General features: G+C 42.7%; 1 protein-coding gene across 9 annotated transcripts in view; it reads right to left on the bottom strand.

Annotated features, from left to right (window-relative positions):
- Positions 1–21,625, bottom strand: part of LOC126161915 (uncharacterized) — a 103,317-nt gene that overhangs the window by 54,097 nt on the left and 27,595 nt on the right. For 5 of the 9 annotated variants that reach the window (XM_049918085.1, XM_049918078.1, XM_049918077.1 and 2 more), the window contains one exon: positions 90–140. The exons of 2 other annotated variants lie outside the window; for them this stretch is intronic. In XM_049918085.1, coding sequence (XP_049774042.1) covers positions 90–140 — 51 coding nt within the window. Of the gene's footprint in view, positions 1–89; positions 141–371; positions 679–21,625 lie in introns of those variants that run through there. 2 more of the 9 variants (XM_049918082.1, XM_049918079.1) reach the window with 1 other exon arrangement.

A 21,625-nucleotide genomic window follows, 5' to 3' on the forward strand; every position in this document is an offset into this window, starting at 1 on the left:
GTTTCTTCAATAGGTCTAGGTACAGAAGACGATTTTGCTGCCTTTGTTAGGCCCATTGTTTTCTCTGATAGCGACTGTAAAACTCTTACCATGTCTTGTTTATCCCAAGCTTTTCTTTTTCGTTTCCTCCTACGGGGCATCTGCAACATAAAATTGAACAGAAGCTCTGTAGTGACTATAATTTGGACCCCTTTTGTTTTGGGGGCTGATAGTACCAATTGTATGAAAAAAACTTATCCTCGTTTAACCTTAACCATAAATTACAACATTAATACTACAACATAATCTTTGATACATGTGCAACAGAACAAAAATATCATAAAGATCACTTTCACAGGCATAATTACAGTAATAATGCTACAAATGCCTACCTCACAAAGTTTTTGACAGCGGTGAAAAGAAAATGACCTCGCTGCAGGCTGGTAAAACTAGCTACTGACTCGGCACTCTACAGGAGAAACTACGAACTAGTAGTAGCACCGGATGCATTCAGCAACAGAATGCGCCTTGTTGTTTATTACGTACTTGGGAAACCCAGATTACCTACGGCGGACATTCATACCATCGCTACCTTTACTACATCTTTACCTATCAAAGTTTAATTAGGTAAACAACGTCAAGGCAGTCGCGTTTCATCGGCATTATAGATTTGATTAGCAGTTAAGTTATGATGTTTAGCCAAACCGAGAAATGTTTCATTGTATTCTTCAGCTGCATTTTGATCTGCCGATCGTAACTCCCCACCTACGTCCAGCTTCCGAATTCCATGACGAGTTTTGAATCGGTGTAGCCAACCGTAAGGAAACACACGTAATCCCAACTCATCACGAAAGTGTTTACCTTTTTCCTTAATCATAGGCCTAGTTACTAGTTTTCCTTAAGGCATTTTCGGCACAGAAGTACCTGTACAAAATTTCATCCAACTGATCTAGTTTGGGATTTTTTAGTTTTTCAATATTCAGTGTCTTTTACTGCAATTGAAAGTGAGGCAAACTTTTGAAGTGCACTTTTATTTAGTTTAATATCATAGACTTTAAAAGAAAAAACTTCACATTCTTCCATAATCTTACTATATTCTTCCATAATCTTATTTCTATTCTCACCTTTCTCAGTCCGTTTAATGATCTCAAGCTTTTGTTGTATTGTAAGCGTAACACGTCTAGGTTTTACTCACACTTTGTTTTGAGAGGTGATAGATTGAGAAAACGTACCCACAACAATAGGTAGCACTACCGTAATTGCGATATAGAACAGCACTAACGGTGATTACACTTTAAAACACCATTTTTTAATCGGTGTGGAGAGTTGGTACACGACAGAAGCTGTCTGACAGGTGACTGAAACAATTTTTGGCTCTACACGACTCGGAATTGTTGACCAAACTGGTTCAAATGGCTCTGAGCACTGTGGGACTTAACATCTGAGGTCATCAGTCCCCTAGAACTTAGAGCTACTTAAACCTAACTAACCTAAGGACATCTTACACACCCATGCCCGTGGCAGGATGCGAACCTGCGACCGTGGCGGTCGCGCGTTTCTAGACTGAAGCGCTTGGAACCGCTCGGCCACTGCAGCCAGCAATTCTTGACCATCCCCGGGCACGACCGAATTCTACAGAACATGTCAGAAATATTCAGCACGTATGATGCGATGCCCGCTTGTTGAACGTGCCGGACTTGTAACAAAGATGGTTGATTCCACACAGCTGATACGTTATTCTCACCACTTATACGGCATATGCACAGTACCACAAATTTTGACTATCAATTCAGGGCTTATCCAAGTTACCTTTATTATCCATCACATTTAATTGGTTAATTAGAATCAGTTGGTATAATTAGTTTGCCTGAAAATTGTGCTAATTACTAACACCAGTAGCCTTAGATTTTGTATAATTGTTCCTACGTGAACATACACTGACGGAAAAAAACCGCAACATCAAAAAATAATCAATGTTGAGTAATGAAATTTCGGGAATACATTTGTCTAGGTAACATATCTAAGTGGTTAACATCGCAACATCACAGGTTAATGTAGGCGCGAGATAAGCCACTGCAAATGTGAAATGCTGGTACATCAATAATTCGTGTAACCACCAGAATGTTGAATGCAATAGACAGACGTGCATACATTGTGTCGTGCAGTTGGTCGGTCAAAGCAGGGACGGTTAACGCTGGTTGTGGATGACACTGGAGTTGTCGTCCAATGATGTCAGATATGGGCTCGATTGGAGGCAGATCTCGTGATCGGGCAGGCCAAGGCAACATATCGACACTCTGTAGAGCATCTTGGGCTGCAACAGCTGTTATGTGGGCGAGCATTATCCTGTTGGAAAATACGCCCTTGTTTGCTGTTCATTAATGGCGGCACAACAGGTCGAATCACCAGACTGACATACAAATTTGCAGTCAGGGCGGGTGGGATAACCACGACTGTGTTCCTGCTCTCATACGAAATGCACCCCAGACCATAACTCCAGTTGTAGGTTACAGTACGTCTAGCACACAGACAGGTTGGTTGCAGGCCCGCCGGCCGGAGTGGCCGAGTGGTTCTAGGCGCTACAGTCTGGAACCGCGGGACCGCTACAGTCGCAGGTTCGAATCCTGCCTCGGGCATGAATGTGTGTGATGTCCTTAGGTTAGTTAGGTTTCAGTAGTTCTAAGTCCTGGGGGACTGATGACCTCAGAAGTTAAGTCCCATAGTGCTCAGAGCCTTTTTTTTCCCAGGCCCTCCACTGACCTCCTAATCAACACACGACCATTACTGGCATCGAGGCAGAACCGGCTTTCACCAGAAAACTCAACAGATCTCCACCCTGTCCTCCAATGAGCTCGCACTTGACACCAACAAAGTTGCAGATGCTGATAGTTTGAGGTCTGTGAAATGCACGCTAAAGGGCAGTTGGCTAGGAGCTGTCCTTGAAGTAACCGATTTGTAACAGTTTGTTATGGCCCTGTGGTACCAACTGCTGCTCAAATTGCTGCTGTAGATGCAGTACGCCACGCCTCTAGAGCCATACGCCGAACACTGTGGTCTTCCCTCTCGGTGGTACCACTTGGCCGTTTGGAGCCCGGCATTCTTGCGACCGTACATTTCTCAAAACCGCTGCTGCCAGCAATCGCGTACAGACATCATCTTCCAGATGTAGATACACGCCTACCGACTTTCGTTTATGTCGCACAACTCCTTCTTGGTGTTAGTGGTGTATACAAGTGAAGTACCGGTATGTAACTGATGACGAGTATATGTTGGCCACTTTTGCATTCATTCAGTTCTGGAGTAATTAACGTTCTTAACTAAGACACTGTAATTGAAATGGAACACCATATTTTGGCAAATAAGACTGTATAATTGAATACAGGTTGCTGCTGTATCTGAAAGTCCGCATTTAGAAGAACTTTCCTTACTATTCATTTGCTCAGAAGCACAAATTTTTAACTGTAAGTCATGAGAATACAGCAAACAACAACAGAAAACTGCAGTTTGATTATTAAAATCTTATGAAACGGGTTTCTCAGAAGCGATTTCGGACAGTCTGTGGAATGTTGTGGAAAGTACAAGATCTATGTCAACCAAAAACAAGGGAATGTACCGCAGACGCATTAGCATCAGTGATAAACGTATTTTTTTATCTAAATTCCCTGTCCGAGAATTTATTCAGTGCCTGTTTTAAATGGGTGATTGGGCAGTGAATATGTAATTAGTATTACGGACTGTGCTAAAATGGTGCTACAATTCAATAATGCTCACTATGATAATAGAAATAGAATACGAACAGTGTTATCTCCAATAGTTAACTTACTGTGTGCATCGTTTTCACAATTACGTTGCTGTTAGAGTTCAAGGGCAGTGATTTGAGAACAATATTGAGTAACTCTGTTAATTATATATATTTTTAGCCACACGTGAACTTTTGATTCAATTCAGTGGTAGGTTACTGCACTCGAAAAATTGCCACCATAGTACAGGACATCAACTGAGTGTAGTATGTGGCTAACTGATTATCTGTGCATAGTTAATAGTAAATGAGACTCTATCTGACCATAAACCGTAGACTACTAAACATCTCAGTGAAAGCAAAGTGTTTGAACAGCAGATCTCATGTAATCTACATGACTGATAGTGCCAACTTTTGACAACCACTTCTCAACTAGATTCGACACAGCACAGCTACCGATGGCATATGGGCACAGGTAATCAGGGTTATTTTACAGACTGTTGGGTGCCAGATTAACGGGCTTTTAATGCACAAGTTAATGTTGAACATCTATCGGATGTCAAATCTGACGTATTTAAGAGTAGTGCTAAGAACCTACACACTGGCCATTAAAATTGCTACACCAAGAAGAAATGCAGATGATAAACGGGTATTCATTGGACAAATATATTATACTAGAACTGACATGTGATTACATTCTCACGCAATTTGGGTGCATAGATCCTGAGAAATCAGTACCAAGAAGAACCAACTCTGGCCGTAATAACGGCCTTGATACACCTGTGCATTGAGTCAAACAGAGCTTGGATGGCGTGTACAGGTACAGCTGTCCATACAGATTCAACACGATACCACAGTTCATCAAGAGTAGTGACTGGCGTATTATGACGAGCCAGTTGCTCGGCCACCATTGACCAGACGTTTTCAGTTGGTGAGAGATCTGGAGAATGTGCTGGCCACGGCAGCAGTCGAACATTTTCTGTATCCAGAAATGCCCGTACAGGAACTGCAACATGCGGTCGTGCATTATCCTACTGAAATGTAGGATTTCGCAGGAATCGAATGAAGGGTAGATCCAGGGGTCGTAACACATCTGAAATGTAACGTCTACTGTTCAAACAATGCGAACAAGAGGTGACCGAGACGTGTAATCAATGGCACCCCATACCATCACGCCGGGTGATACGCCAGTATGGAGATGACGTATACACGCTTCCAATGTGCGTTCACCGCGAAGTCGCCAAACACGGATGCGACCATCATGATACTGTAAACAGAACCTGGATTCGTCCGAAAAAATGACGTTTTGCCATTCGTGCACCCAGGTTCGTCGTTGAGTACACCATCGCAGGCGCTCCTGTCTGTGATGCAGCGTCAAGGGTAACCGCAGCCATGGTCTCCGAGCTGATAGTCCATGCTGCTGCAAACGTCGTCGAATTGTTCGTGCAGATGGTTGTTGTCTTGCAAACGCCCCATCTGTTCACTCAGGGATCGAGACGTGGCTGCACGATCCGTTACAGTCATGCGGATAAGATGCCTGCCATCTCGACTGCTAGTGATACGAGGCCGTTGGGATCCAGCACATCGTTCCGTATTACCCTCCTGAGCCCACTATTTCATATCCTGCTAACAGTCATTGGATCTCGACCAATGTGAGCAGCAATGTCGCGATACGATAAACCGCAATCGCGATAGGTTACAATCCGACCTTTATCAAAGTCGGAAACATGATGGTACGCATTTATCCTCCTTACACGAGGCATCACAACACTGTTTCACCAGGCAACGCCGATCAACTGCTGTTTGTGTATGAGAAATCGGTTGGAAACTTTCCTCATGTCAGCACGTTGTAGGTGTCGCCACCGGCGCCATTTTGTGCGAATGCTCTGAAAAGCTAATCATTTGCATATCACAGCATCTTCTTCCCGTCGGTTAAATTTCGCGTCTGTAGCACGTCATCTTCGTGATGTAGCAATTTTAATGGCCAGTAGTGTATATGAATGGGAGTATCATGTGAAACGAGTATTGGGCAAGGCGAGTGGAAGAGTTTGTTGGTAGTGTTCTGGAAAAATGTAGTGCATCTGCAAACGAAATCGCAAACAAAGACATGCTGCTAGGTTCGTATCATGTCGGTTTAGTCTACACGAAAGTGTAACGGAAACGCTCTGGGCACTTAATTGGGAATCCTTGCAAGAAAGACGACACAGTTCTCGTGAAATGCTGTTGGGTAAATTTAGAGAACATGTATTCGGAGAATACTGTGTGACCAGTATGCTGCCATCATCGTATATCTTGCTTAGGGATCATCAGATTAAGGTAAGAGAGATTAGGGCTTGCACAGCGACATATTTTAATCATTTTTCCTCTCTGAGAATACGCGAGTGGAATGGGGAAAAATGTCGATAATATAGGTAGGATGTACACACCGCTATACACTGTACAATGGCTTGCGGAGTATTAGCGTCGATGCAGCTTTTTCTTCAGCCTAGTGAGCCTCTTTACAATTTAGCAGTGCTGTTGTAACGATTGCCTTGCTGTGAATCTGTTCTGCTGTAATCTTTGAGGAGTAGAGTTGAGATGCGGCCAGAGTACCGAGCAGTTTTAGCACTATGTGCCTAGTAAAGTGATATTTTTATGATAATGATAAAAGTGGGCTGAGTGCCGAGAACAGAACGGCAGAACAACAGGATATGTGTATGTTGGTGACATTACGGTCAAAGTTAGTTGGCGCATATCTCTCGGGACTATCGTCAGCGATAGTGTTAATGGCCTCTGGCTGTTCAGCTCACAATGAATGCTGCTTTGTCAAGTCGTCTGAAAGTGCACCAATATCGACACAGGCTGCTGCAGTGCTTTCCTGAACTTTGGCAATCTCGCATACCGGCTTCGCTGAATCTGCCGCACGTTGGCAGAATGAGTACACTTACAAAAATAAGGTCCCTTGCCTTTTTGTAAAACACTTGGCGCCTTCTAGGTGTTTCAGACATTATGAAAAAATCCACAGAACACACATAAATCAGTCAATCGTAGTCTCGCGCACGTAAAACATGAAAGAATACTCAAATATGTTGGAAGTTTACACAATACGGAACGCGGAAACCGACTGAGCGCTGATTGGCTAGCTGCGCAGCTGTCTACTGTGCATCCCCGGCCCAGAAGCCCCAAAAACTGTCGCCAACTACAGTCGAGTATAATTTGCTATTGTTGTCTGATGTTTATCTCGAGAAGCGGTACGGTGCATATATTACGAAATAATGTATGCATTTGTATTTACTCTAAAATGGGAAAGTCTGTATATAATAAACAGTGCTTTGATACAAGTACTACGTGTGAAAAATTATTTATTTCTTTTTGACGTTCGACATAATGTAGTACTTCGTACATGACTGTTCAGATTTACTACTCCCCTGCATCGATTACAGACATAACTATACATCCCCTTGTCGCCTTTATATCATTTACATGGTAAACAGTCGCAATACCTACACATTAGTCAGATAGTTCTAATACCATAACTGTCAACTACATTTGCTCAAATATCAGAACACATATACGAGTACAGTTCAGATCCTTCATACAAAAACTTTACAACGACAAACTTCTACCTGATGAATATTAGTTTTGCTTAGTGAGATGCCTATTAGTAGGGAGTGTTCTACGCCGTTTTTTCAAATTACTGGAACCAATCAAACAGTTTCTGCAAGAAAAAAAGGATAATCTGTCCCTAAATATGGTGACCCACAGTGATTGTTAGGTACGATATGGTTTTCGTTACAAACGTTGTTCAGCGCTTAACAACGGAAAATATATCATTACAAGCGAGTGAAATACTTATTTGTGATTCAGCACAGTGTGTGTGTCTAGCTTTCACAACAAATTAAAACTGTTTCAGAAAGACTTTGAGACTAAAACGTCGGCTCATTTCATATGTTTTATGAAAATCACTGAAGCTCTTTCTGTAGTTCATGTAGAAAAGAAGTATTATTCATGCAAAATGTCTAACCTCACTGAAGAATTAAATGGCTGTTTTAGTGACTTCATATTCATTCCTGGATTGCTCTTCATGCTATGAGGGATGGTGGACCTCCATCAAAAGATTGTGCCAGGAGAATTCAGTTTTTGAGGCCACTTGCGTGTGAATCATTATACCCAATCCAAGTTCATTCAATCTACATATTTTTCTGAAGTAAATGAAAAGCTCACAGCACTAATGAATATTCTTAAGAGCACATCACAAAAGTTAGTGCTTAATCATTGCTGTATAATGAAACGTTGGTGAATGAATTATGTTTTAAAATCGATAAGTGTATCTTCATTAAAGTTAATTATTAGTTTGTAAAGAATGCGGCCCTCTTTGAATCAGTTCATATGTTCGCAGCACAAAGGTAAGGCTGATGGTCACCCCTCTCCCAGAGCAAGTTGCTGAAGTTGTACAACATGTGCTTCGATTCCAGGCAGGCAGATGCAAGTATTGGCTATCTGATAGGTCGATTGTCCTCTTCATGAAAATAGTGTGCACAGCATACAGTTTTTATAGAGTCACTGTGTCATTTATTGCCAGTTCAAATGCTTTGGAAGACATAAGGACAGCACATGATGACAATACTTTACCATTTCAAATTCCTGGTGCGTCCTTTGCTGTCCTGCAGTCCATTTATATGACCTGCGAAGACTAAAATTCAATCGTGTTTTTACTGTTGTGTTGAAACATTCCATGATACTCCCCTTCAGCCGGGGGAATGCTTGAGTGGTGGAGTATTCTGTACTGCTTCACTATCATTTTGATATACATATTACGAAAGTCACGGCCATAGTCAGTTTGAAAGTTGTCTGGGATACGATTGGTTCTCGCCTGGAATAACTGATCAATTACTTGTGCAACTGCTTTACCAGTCATATCAATCCTGCTATGCTGAGATCTTTATCAAATCGCCAATAGCATCTTCTGCATCATAATTGTTCTTTGAAGAGCGTTTAATAGATTCAGTAATATGTTTAAACGTTTCTATGAGAGACTAGCTCTTTCCAAATGCCCCAATCTTAGCAATCACAATTTCTCCGTAATAGCCATACGCACTTCAACGACTTTATGTTTAATCGACATGCTGTTATACACTAAACAGACTTTAGGATACTCTCATTGGCCTTATTTTCGGTTCTGTCAACCCTTGCAGATAACTCACTGATTAACTTCAAAATGGCCTGAGAAAGGGTATTTCGATCCCCGAGATTTTTGTCAGTTCTTGTAGTGTGACACTTGATTCTGTATAAAGCATATAAATTTTCTTATAGTTGCCTCAATTTTCACGTCAACTTACAGACAAATGTTCTGCCTCCTTCTCTCACACTAAATGTGGAAGGACATGCACGCATATTTGAGTGCATTATGGTGTAATTACCTCTTCTTTCACAATATCTGTTGTCACGGACAAAGATATTAAGGGAACGGGAGGGAGAAAATTTTTCTTCTAAGTCGCTACATCCCAGCATTGCTGAAGCACATGGAAGTATCAACACGAGCCAGCCACCAGGCATAAACATTTCGACACTGTTAATAAGTCACCGAGAGTTCAACATCAACACTGCTATGTGTGGGTGCAAGCAAGCTAAGCGAAAAAGTATAAGACAAATGCAGACCAACCTGCCTCTGTTACTCTTGTAACATTATGTAAGAATCAAAAGGTAGGGCACAACAGCACGTATCTGGGGTTTCATGAAGCACTTATGACACTGAAACAAACTGATTAAGCCAATACAGCAAAACTGAAGACCGTTGACGACTCATAATGAATAAGACCAATTCAATCATTACAAATGACATCGCACAGCAAAGCAGTCCTTGAAGCCACACTCCATTAGCCTAGAGTCAGACAATCAGTAGGATCGGTAGCACTCATGTCATTAACACTCCACTCTCTGATTATTATACTGTAACATCTTGTGTGAGATGTTCCGGCATTGATCATTCTCTTGCTGCTGTGTATGACTACAAACCAGCATCCAACACTGAAACCTCAGCATCATTCTGGTCAGACGGTCTACCAAACTGGCAGGCCATGGGTCAGCTTTCAATAAGGCATCTGACATCATTGTCCATCTGATCGAACAATACATGCAGAGATGTGAGAGGGACAGACTACTCCCAGAACTTGGTGAGCACCAAACACACGCACAGTGGTGAAGTCCTCATCTGTAGTAGACCAGGCAACAGGAAATACTTTCCGAACCAATGGGAGGGCAGCCCAGCACACTCAAAGTCACTAGCCTGCAATTGGGGCGGTTGCAACGCTCTTTGGCAGCCTAAGTCTGCCTCTGGATTCAACAGATTCCCCTCCAGCTTACGAATTCAGCAGCCACTGTGGAAGATATGGAGACAAGATGTATCCTGAGAAATAAAAAAAAGTAATATTTAATCTTGTTTTATTGCATCTGATGATACCACACAGGTTCCTTGGCCTCCATCATGACGAAACAGTAAAGGTTTTCAGCCCAGAATTGGCGACCCCTACAATTTGGATGTCCGAAGTGCTCAAGCCAAGTACCAACTGGAATTGGAGGGCAAGCAATATTGCTCAAGCCTAAGGAGGTCAACTTTTCTGGAAGTGGTTCCGAACTAGTGCATCAGCATCTGCAACTGTCAAATAAGGTGAGTCAGAAATAAACATTGTACTTGTTCTAAGGATTTTTTTGTCATACTGAAAATAGGACTACAAGACCGGAAAATTACTTTTATCAGGCCAAGGAAGCCAATTGATTTACCTCAGTTTAACACTAAAATGATCGGTCTGGGTCTGTAAGACCCACTAGTTTTTGTTCCCCTGAATTTATATTTTTATGGTTGCTGGTATGATTTGAGCGCTCTGCTAGCTTCCTGAAACATCCAAGTGAAAGCGCTCATGTTGTGAATGAGGTTTCATTTTGTTTAATCATTGTTTGGCGGTCTTTCAAAAACTGTGCAGGTCTGTCAGACCCAGCCCAACTGCTGACGTTGTTAATTTCTGCCAGTGCAAATCCACTTTCAATTTGGTACAGGCCCATCATTGAGTTACTTTGCGAACTATTTGTGATGTTTTAAAATCGAATTATCATTATCAATGGTTTAAAATATAAAATGAGAAGAAAAAGTCTTTCATATAGTGGTGAAGTAGACGATTCTGATGCGGACCCAGACGTCGAAATAAACAGTCATCGTGACAGTAAATAGTGAAATAAGTGATGGTGAAGAGTAAGATGTTCAGCCTTCTGCCAGCACCGATGCACCAACTGCTGTTGATTCAACTACAACTCCTATAACTGAATCAGGTACGTCGTCTATGTGCGTTTATAATGGAAGGAATGGAGCGACTAAATGGAGGAAAACTTGTTTCCCACAAGGCGTGTGACCAAGACGTTACAACATAGTTGTCATGATTTGCCTGGAACTATTGGAGCTGCGATGGATGTACATTCACCATTAGAATCAAGGCAGTTTTTTTTAGCAATCCATTGATTGATTTCGTTCTTGAACTAACCAATATCTATACTGATTCAGTTCAGAACAAATATACAATTTACCCAAATATGGCTAGGCCTGCAAGTTTACTTAGCTGTAACATTGTATGGCGGTGAAATGGTTACTGAAAACATTTGGGATACAGATGGGACCGGAATACAAATCTTTCGAGAAAGTTGTTGTTGTGGTCTTCAGTCCTGGGACTGGTTTGATGTAGCTCTCCATGCTACTCTATCCTGTGCAAGCTTCTTCATCTCCCAGTACGTACTGCAGCCTACATCCTTCTGAATCTGCTTAGTGTATTTATCTCTTGGTCTCCCTCTACGATTTTTAGCCTCCACGCTGCCCTCCAGTACTAAATTGGTGATTCCTTGATGCCTCAGAACATGCCCTACCAACCGATCCCTTCTTCTAGTCAAGTTGTGCCACAAACTCCTCCCCAATCCTATTCAGTACCTCCTCGTTAGTTATGTGATCTACCCATCTAATCTTCAGCATTCTTCTGTAGCACCACATTTCGAAAGCTTCTATTCTCTTCTTGTCCAAACTATTTATCGTCCATGTTTCACTTCCATGCATGGCTACACTCCATACAAATACTTACAGAAACGACTTCCTGACACTTAAATCTATACTTGATGTTAACAAATTTCTCTTCTTCAGAAACGCTTTCCTTGCCATTGCCAGTCTAGATTTTATATCCTCTCTACTTCGACCATCGTCAGTTATTTTGCTCCCCAAATAGCAAAACTCCTTTACTACTTTAAGTGTCTCATTTCCTATTCTAATTCCCTCTGCATCACCCGACTTAATTCGACTACATTCCATTATCCTCGTTTTGCTTTCGTTGACGTTCATCTTATATCCTCCTTTCAAGACACTGTCCATTCCGTTCAACTGCTCTTCCAAGTCCTTTGCTGTCTCTGACGGAATTACAATGTCATCGGCGAACCTCAAAGTTTTTATTTCTTCTTCATGGATTTTAATACCTACTCCGAATTTTTCTTTTGTTTCCTTTACTGCTTGCTCAATATCCAGATTGACAATATCCAGAATAACATCGGAGACAGGCTACAACCCTGTCTCACTTCCTTCCCAACAGCTGCTTCCCTTTCATGCCCCTCGACTCTTATAACTGCCATCTGGTTTCTGTACAAATTGTAAATAGCCTTTCGCTCTCTGTATTTTAATGTGTGTTAATCACTTAAATATGTTACCCAGGCAAATGTAATCCCAAAATGTCATTACTCTACATTTATTATTCTTTGGTGTTGCGATTTTTTTTGTCGACGTGTAATAAGTTTTCTATTATCCCTTCTCAACTACTAGAGTATGTTAGTCTCAAATAAAAGGCATCTACATTCATACTTAGTCTGAAGCGGAAGTACGCCACACGTTAGACTCGCAAGTAGCTATCTAATACCAGAACACCATCATGGAATATCACCTAAGAAGCTTAAGGGATATGGATCGTCAGAGAACGGGCAGACGGTCTTACCTGATCTGTGATCGGAAGATGATTAACTACTATGATTAGGCTGCAAAGTGTGTTATTTTCAACACACATCTTTCATCTTATAATAAGACAACAATACGCAAAAACATTTTACTAAGAAACTCGCTACTACCAAAAAGTTCGTAACGCTAAAAAACAGACTTTATAATGTGTTTCTTATCGATCTGACCAGAATAACGTCAAAAAAGTTATGCGGCACATTTTGACAGGATTATCTGCATTTTAGAATGACCAGACCATGCAGTCAATCTATACGGAAACTCATCGTCTCTTAAAAATAAAAAATAAAACTGACGCTGGCAGGATTTACGACGATTGACGTTGCCTTTTTCGCAAGAAGAATAAACAATTCGAATATCTGACTGTGGCTACAATTTATCGCTGAAACATAAGTGAAGCAATGTACAACGCAAGCGCTTCTGTCGAAATACCGCAGCATTTGGGAAGGACGCCAGACTGCTTAGAATAACTCTTTCTCAAACCGAAGTGAACAACACAGTTTTCTTTAGATGTGTATCATCACGAAGTTTCACATGCTAAACAAAATCCCAGAAGAGCTAAACAGACGTATTGTCCCACATTGGACACATATTTATGCTGAAAGTTAAAATAAGCAGAAAATAATATCAATAAAATCGACTTGGTATACCTAGTCGAGTACTAAACAAGTTTTCAACATTTATCTCACATTCTAAATTATCCATCAGATCCTGTATTTTGAAAGAACAAAATCATCTTTCTTCCAGCAGATTTCATTTAAGTGCCTTGGGCATCTGAAACGCTTGTATGAGCTATAACGACGAAATGTATGTTACACATCATTATGGCAGGCCAAAAGATGTATGGCACTGTTTTGCAACATAGTCACCAAGTCTCTGCAAACAACGGCCGGAACATTCCACGAATGGTTCAATTTCTCGACGGTAAATAAATAATGTCGTCTGACTAGGGCCTCCCGTCGCGTAGACCGTTCGCCGGGTGCAGGTCTTTCGATTTGACGCCACTTCGGTGACTTGCGCGTCGATCGACGATAAAAATCCACTTCTTGGTAAATGAGCTTTTTAAGAACCGCTGTATGAACGACGTCACTAGAAAATCTCTTTCCCCTCAGATGTTGTTTCTGCTTGCCGAAAAGATGCAAATCGTATGGTGCACGATCTGAGCTATACTATGGATGCTTTCATACCTCCTACCGGAAACATAGGAGCAAAACATGTGTTATGCACGCCAAGTGTGGTGTTGCATCATCGTGCAGGAGAACAATGCCTTTGCTTAATTTTCCACGCATGTTACTCCTTACGGCCGTAAACCTTGCGCGTTTATGTGCAGGCGACAGCCTTCGCGGAACCCAGCGAGAGCACAGTTTTCGATACTGCAGGCGATCTCGAAGAGTGGAAAGAGCTTGCCTATTGAGGTGCGCGTGTGTTGAACAATGTCTGCGATAGTCACTCTGCTTTTGCTGCGAATCAGTTCCTCGACTGCCTGCGCATTCTCTGTGGTCAGTGCTGAAGGCCTTCCATTCCGATGAGCATCACACACGTCTGCGAGGCCCTGGTCAAATTGTTGGCACCATTTCACTCGCTCCGGACGCGACATTGGTCCCCAATAGGCTTGCCGCCAGAACTTCATGGAAAATCTGGGTGCAGTTTAGACGTTTTGCGCAGAAGAATCGTACTGTCCCGCGTACTTCAATTGTGATACGTTTCCGGTTACTGCGCCATTTCACATGCACACTTTGATGAACCTGTTATCCGCACTGTCTTTACAGAAAACCCAGAACATATACCGTGGAACCTCGCTTAACGAGCATTCCCCCCTCCCCTTAACGCGCAATTCTCATAACGAGCGAAACAAACTAAAAAATGACCCGCTTAACGAGCAATGTTTCGAATAGCGAGTTACGACGATTTAGTGTGAGGTCACCAGCCGTTCGAGTGCAACGGGAGAAACGTTCAACAATATGAACACCTTTCACTGTAGGCAGCGGCACATGAACAATGTCTTCAGTACGTGCTACAGTCTGGGTTTAGCGCTCTTTCTGCTACCATCTTAATGCAGTTTGTGATCATGCATTTTTCCAAACTTGTGTTCACATAGTGTTTATTTTGTGTGCAACCTTCCTAGAAATGTTCCCGAAGATAAGGCCACAAGAAAACGACCACAAGAGAGAGAAAATGACCTTAGAAATGGAACGTTAAATCAATGAAAAATGCGAACGTGGTGTGAGCGTTGCTGATTTAGCAAGCACATTACAATCGGTCTACATCAATTATTTGCGCTATCCTCAAGAACTAGGACAAGATTAGGGAGCCTGATGCTTCAAGGGGAATGCAAGAGTATCAAAACAACGGTTTCGTAATCTGCACGATGTCAAAAGATACCTCCTTATATGGATAAATGAAAAGCAATTGAGAGGCGACACTATGAACGATAACATCATCTGTGAGAATGCGAGAATGATTTTCGCCGCACTCATGAAGAAGACGCCAGGAGCATCAGCAGTTGAACTGTTTGCGGGAAGCCGTGGATAATTCGAGAAGTTAAAGAAAAGAACCGGTATCCAGTCGCCAGCTCCGACACAAAGGCAACAGAGAACTTCATCAGCAACTTGCATGATGCTCGAAGATTCTGGCCGCGCGGGATTAGTCGAGCGGTCTGGGGCGCTACAGTCATGGACTGTGCGGCTGATCCCGGCGGAGGTTTGAGTCCTCCCTCGGGCATGGGTGTCTGTGTTTGTCCTTAGGATAGTTAAGGTTAAGTAGTGTGTAAGCTTAGGGACTGATGACCTTAGCAGTTAAGTCCCATAAGATTTCACATACATTTGAACGTTTTTTTTTCGAAGATTTTGAGGGTTTCTGTCACAAAAATTTTGTAATTGTGACGAGACGCGTCTATTCTGGGAAGATATGTCGAAGCGTGCCTTAATAATACCAGAGGAGAATGCGTTGCCAGTCGCAAGCCAATGAAAGACCGTCTCACACTAGTATTCTGTGCCAATGCAAGCGGCGATTTGAAAATTAAATAGCTTCTTGTTTACCATTCAGAAACTCCACGAGCCTTCAAGAAGAGTAAAGTCCATAAATGTGATGTGGAGGTCCAACAACAAGGTTTGGGTGACTCGTGGTCTTTTTTGTGACTGGCTCAATAAAGTGTTTGATCCCTCGGGGAAAAAATTTTTGCTTGAGATGAATCTGCCACTCCTTGTTATGGACAACTCTCCTGACCTTTCTCAAGGCCTACAAGACCACCTCTTTGAAGAATTTCAATTCATCAAGATACAATTTCTGCTTCCCAACACAATTCCGTTCCTCCAGCCCATGAAACATCAGGTTATTTCGAACTTAAGAAGCTCTACACTAGAGCACTCTCCGAGCATTACTTTGAGTTGACTGAAGCTTCGATCTCATTCTCAGAGAGTTTTGGAAATATCACTTCAACATCGCCGCCTGCGTCAAGATGATTGAAAAGGTGTGGGAAGGTATTACAAAGAGAACCCTCACTTCTGCATGGAAGAAGCTTTGGCTGCAGTGCGTTGTCGAATGTGACTCTACGACATTTGAGTAGGTACCTGTGGAGCCTGTAGTCAACGAGATTATGTCTTCGGCCAAGAGCATGGGACTAGAAGTGGATAACAATGATATCGATGAGCTCGTGGGAGATCACAGACAAGAAATGACCACCGAAGAGCGTATGGAGTTGCAGTGTGTTCCACAGCAGGAAGTTGTGGAGATGAGTTCTTCAGAGGAGAGGAGGAGGAGGAGGAGGAGGAGGCGGCAACAGCAAAGCGGCATTTTTCCGGCGCAATAAGAGCAGAAAACATGCTAATCGGTTGCATCGTACACTGAAAATCATCACCCCAATAAAGCAGCGGCAATTTATTTGAGGATAATACTGTGTCCAATTTCGCCTAGTGTTGAATCGTTGGCAGAAACAAATGGCTATAGGCAGCTTGCTAGTAAAAATAATTGGTTCTGTATCATTAATAATAAAGTACATAATGCTATATGTATAATTTTCTTTGAATACATGGAAGCAATAAGATAAAACTCTCAGTACACTTTCTACATGGAATGCATTATCACATTTTACATTAATGTATATGGGATAAATTGTTTCAGTTAACGAGTTTTTTGCACTTTGAGTAAGATTCTGGAACGAATTAAGCTGGCTATGTCTATCTATCAGTTTAATAAGTAACAGCTGCAAAATACTAACGCGAGTTCTTTGCAGACGAATGGAAAAACTGGTAGAAGCCGACCTCGGCGAAGATCAGTTTGGATTCCGCAGAAATGTTGGAACACGTGAGGCAATACTGACCCTACGACTTATCTTAGAAAATAGATTAAGGAAAGGCAAACCTACATTTCTAGCATTTGTGGACTTAGAGAAAGCTTTTGACAATGTTGACTGGAATACTCTCTTTCAAATTCTAAAGGTGGCAGGGGTAAAATACAGGGAGCGAAAGGCTATTTACAATTTGTACAGAAACCAGATGGCAGTTATAAGAGTCGAGGGGCATGAAAGAGAAGCAGCGGTTGGGAAGGGAGTGAGACAGGGTTGTAGCCTGTCCCCGATGTTATTCAATCTGTATATTGAGCAAGCAGTAAAGGAAACAAAAGAAAAATTCGGAGTAGGTATTAAAATCCATGGAGAAGAAATAAAAACTTTGAGGTTCGGCGATGACATTGTAATTCTGTCAGAGACAGCAAGGCATCTGGAAGAGCAGCTGAACGGAATGGACCGTGTCGTGAAAGGAGGATATAAGATGAACATCATCAACAAATGCAAAACGAAGATAATGACATGCTTAAAGTAGTAAAGGAGTTTTGCTATTTGTGGAGCAAAATAACTGATGATGGTCGAAGTAGAGAGGATATAAAATCTAGACTGGCAATGACAAGGAAAGCGTTTCTGAAGATGAGAAATTTGTTAACATCGAGTATAGATTTAAGTGTCAGGAAGTCGATTCTGAAAGTATTTGTATGGAGTGTAGCCATGTATGGAAGTGAAACATGGACGATAAATAGTTTGGACTAGAAGAGAATAGAAGCTTTTGAAATGTGGTGCTACAGAAGAATGCTGAAGATTAGATGGATAGATCACATAACTAATGAGGAGGTATTGAACAGAATTGGGAAGAAGAGGAGTTTGTGGCACAACTTGACAAGAAGAAGGGACCGGTTGGTAGGACATGTTCTGAGGCATCAAGGGATCACAAATTTAGCATTGGAGAGCAGCGTGGACGGTAAAAATCGTAGAGGGAGACCAAGAGATGAATACACTAAGCAGATTCAGAAGGATATAGGTTGCAGTAAGTACTGGGAGATGAAGAAGCTTGCACAGGATAGAGTAGCATGGAGAGCTGCATCAAACCAGTATCAGGACTGATAACAACAACATGTGAGGTTCCACTGTGCTGTCTTCTGACAATACGTACTCTTGCTGCCCATTGGCCTTGCCATGGGAGGAGATGTGTAGCTTACTTTCTGAAATCCCTACGAACGATTTTAGTAATATGTATCTGAATTTGTTTAATGCCAGCTGTCATGCATATTTGATAAGGGCTTCTAAGACTGGAACAATACTTCATAATACGTCACATAGTGTATTTCATGCGGTTTCTTAACAAACGTCCTGCAGTTTCCCAGAATGCTGCCAACATTAATTCTTCTATTTGCTTTACCTATTATTGGTTTGACGAGTTTGTTCCATTTCATATCATTGCACCTACGTGTTTATTGTGATGCGATAAGCTTCAAAAGATTATAACTGAAATTTTAATAATATTCTTTCTCTTGTTTATGCCATTATCTTGCCTTTACCCACATATAATTACAGAAAAATTTGCAAGACCGAGGAGGAGCTGTGCGGCATAAACGAAAGTTAGTAGGTGTGTTTCTACATCTGTAATGGTCTTGTGCGTTAGTTACGTTAGTTACCTTTGAGATTGGACGTGGTGAGTTCATTTTGGTCAAATATGCCTTTAAGATGACAAAGACGCCATAATCAACACCTTACTGAGTTTGAATATGGTCGTGTGATAGGGCTACGAGAAGCTACATGTTCCTTCTGCTATACTGCAGAAAGACCTGGCAGGAATGTAGCCAATGATTGCTAACAGCAGTGGTCACGAGAACGTACGGTCGCAAGAAGACTGGGCCTCAATCGGCCACGTGGCACTACCGAGAGGAAAGACCATCGTGTTTGGTGTATGGCTCTCGTGCATCATACTGCATTTGCAGCAGCAATTTGAGTAGTAGTTGATACAATAGTGACATAATGAACTGTTAAAAATCGGTTACTTCAAGGACAGCTCTGGCCCAAGTGCTCTGTAGCGTGCATTTCACTGACCCCAAACCATGACCATTTGCAACTTTATTGGCGTCAAGTGAGAGCTGACTGGAGGGCAGGTGGAGGTCTACTGTGTTTTCTGATAAAAACCAGTTCTGCCTCAGTGCCAGTAATAGCTGCGTGTTGGTTAGGAGGAGGTCAGTTGAGGGCCTGCAACCAACCTGACGTCATACTACACTCTTGCTCATAAATTAAGGATAATTGTCGAATGTGGTGCCACACAACGTGGCACTACACAAAATGGGCGTTAATAGCATAGGCACATAGAGAACACACACGAAACAGATCTGTAAGTTCACAGTATTGGTGATTAGTTGAGAAAACCGTCCCGAAACACATGTGCTTCAAAACGCCACTGTTTCCTGCGCCTGTACCCTGATATCAATATGGGATGTGATCACCATGCACACGTACACAGGCCGCACAACGTGTTGGCATACTCTGGATAAGGTGGTCGAGCAGCTGCTGGGGTATAGCCTCCCATTCTTGCACCAGTGCCTGTCGGAGCTCCTGAAGTGTTTCAGGGGTTTGAAGACATGCAGCGATACTTTGATCGAGAACATCCCTGGTGTGCTCAATGGGGCTTAGGTCTGGAGAACAGGCAGGCCACTCCATTCGCCTGATATCTTCTGTTTCAAGGTGCTCCTCCACGATGGCAGCTTGGTGGGGCCGTGCATTATCATCCATCAGGAGGAAGGTGGGACCCACTGCACCCCTGAAAAGGCGGACATACTGGTGCAAAATGACGTTCCAATACACCTGACCTGTTACAGTTCCTCTGTCAAAGACATGCAGGGGTGTACGTGCACCAGTCATAATCGCACACCACACCAACAAATCACGACCTCCATACAGGTCCCTTTCAAGGACATTAAGGGGTTGGGGTCTGTTTCCTGGTTCATGCCAGACGAAAACCTGGCGAGAATCACTGTTCAGACTATAACTGGACTCATCTGTGAACATAACCTGGGACCACTGTTCCAATGACCATGTACTGTGTTCTTGACATAAGGCTTTACGGGCAATCCTGTGATCAGGGGTCAGTGGAATGCATCTTGCTCTCCAGGCAAATAAACCATGTCTGTTCAGCCGTCTGTAGACTGTGTGTCTGGAGACAAGTGTTCCAGTAATGCAGTAAGGTCCCGAGCAAGGCTACCTGCAGTACTCCGTGGCCGTCTGTGGGCACTGATGGTGAGATATCAGTCTTCTTGTGGTGTTGTACACTGTGGACGTCCTGTACTGTAGTGACTGGACACATTTCCTGTCTGCTGGAATCGTTGCCACAATCTTGAGATGACACTTTGTGGCACACGGAGGGCCCATGCTAGACCTGCTGTGTTTGACCAGCCTCCAGTCGCCCTAGTATTCTACCCATCATAACATCATCAATAAGTGTTCTTTGAGCCATTTTCAGCACACAGTCACCATTAGCACATCTGCAGACTTACTCACTGCTCCATACTCTGACATGCACTAATACACTTCTGCATATTTGGACTGCTGCCAGCGCCACCATGCAACGGCCACAGGTCAAATGCACTGCATGGTCATACCTTGAAGTGATTTAAACCCGCAAAACCGCCCACCAGAGCGTTGTTTCACCATGTATCAGCATTATCCTTGATTTATGAGCATGAGTGTAGAAACAGTGGACCTACACCTGGAGTTATGACAGTGGGTGCAATTTTGTATGATAACAGCAGCAATCTCGTGATTACTAGGGGAATGAAGCCAAAGCGACGCCAGACCGCATTGTTGCTAAATTTATCTAAGTTGGTGACTCTCCTGGGGGGGGGGGCGCCTCCTCACCCTGGGTTGTAGATATGACAACATTGCATTACGTCACCACCCCAACTCCTCTGTCCTTCCCCCTCCTCCCCCACTTGCAAACTGGTGGGAAAGATTATTCTACAGCTGCTTCCACACTCTGCCACACACTTTCTGTCACCCCCAGCCCTCACTTTTTCCAATTGCATTCGTGTGTCTGTTTGCCTCGAAGTTTGAAGATCGGCAGCTTTTATCCACAATACCGCCACCAGAGGGTGCTCGAACTATCTTACATCTGCCCCTGCCCCCAGTTGTGAATTGATGGACAGAGAGGGTTTTAATAACTGTATTACCTGTAAGCATACAGCTGAGAACTGCGTCCATAGACACGGGGAATGGAAAGAGGTGATAAAGGACAAGCATATGGGGAATACTTTTCAGCAAACAATGGTGATGCAGCAGGATGGTCTGTAGATGCATTAGACAACTCATAGAGACTATTGCCTGTGCTTGAGCTGATAGTGATTTTGTTTGAAAATGACCGGTCAGTCTACAGTGCAGGAGATAACTTCGCACCTCCGCCACCACCACCAGATGACACTTCTTCCCGACCCTATGTGCCTCGCTCTTTGACATCGAAGTTTCCGACAGATGGCTTCCATTGCACTGTTCTCGACAAACACACTGCAGCCCTGGTGCTCGAAATTCAAATAAATGGTGCTCTCATTATTTCTCGGCAACTTTGTCCTGTTCCACTGACTCTGAGCGATATAGCTGCAGA

This window comes from Schistocerca cancellata, chromosome 2 (assembly GCF_023864275.1).
Source record: "Schistocerca cancellata isolate TAMUIC-IGC-003103 chromosome 2, iqSchCanc2.1, whole genome shotgun sequence".
NCBI lineage: Eukaryota > Metazoa > Arthropoda > Insecta > Orthoptera > Acrididae > Schistocerca > Schistocerca cancellata.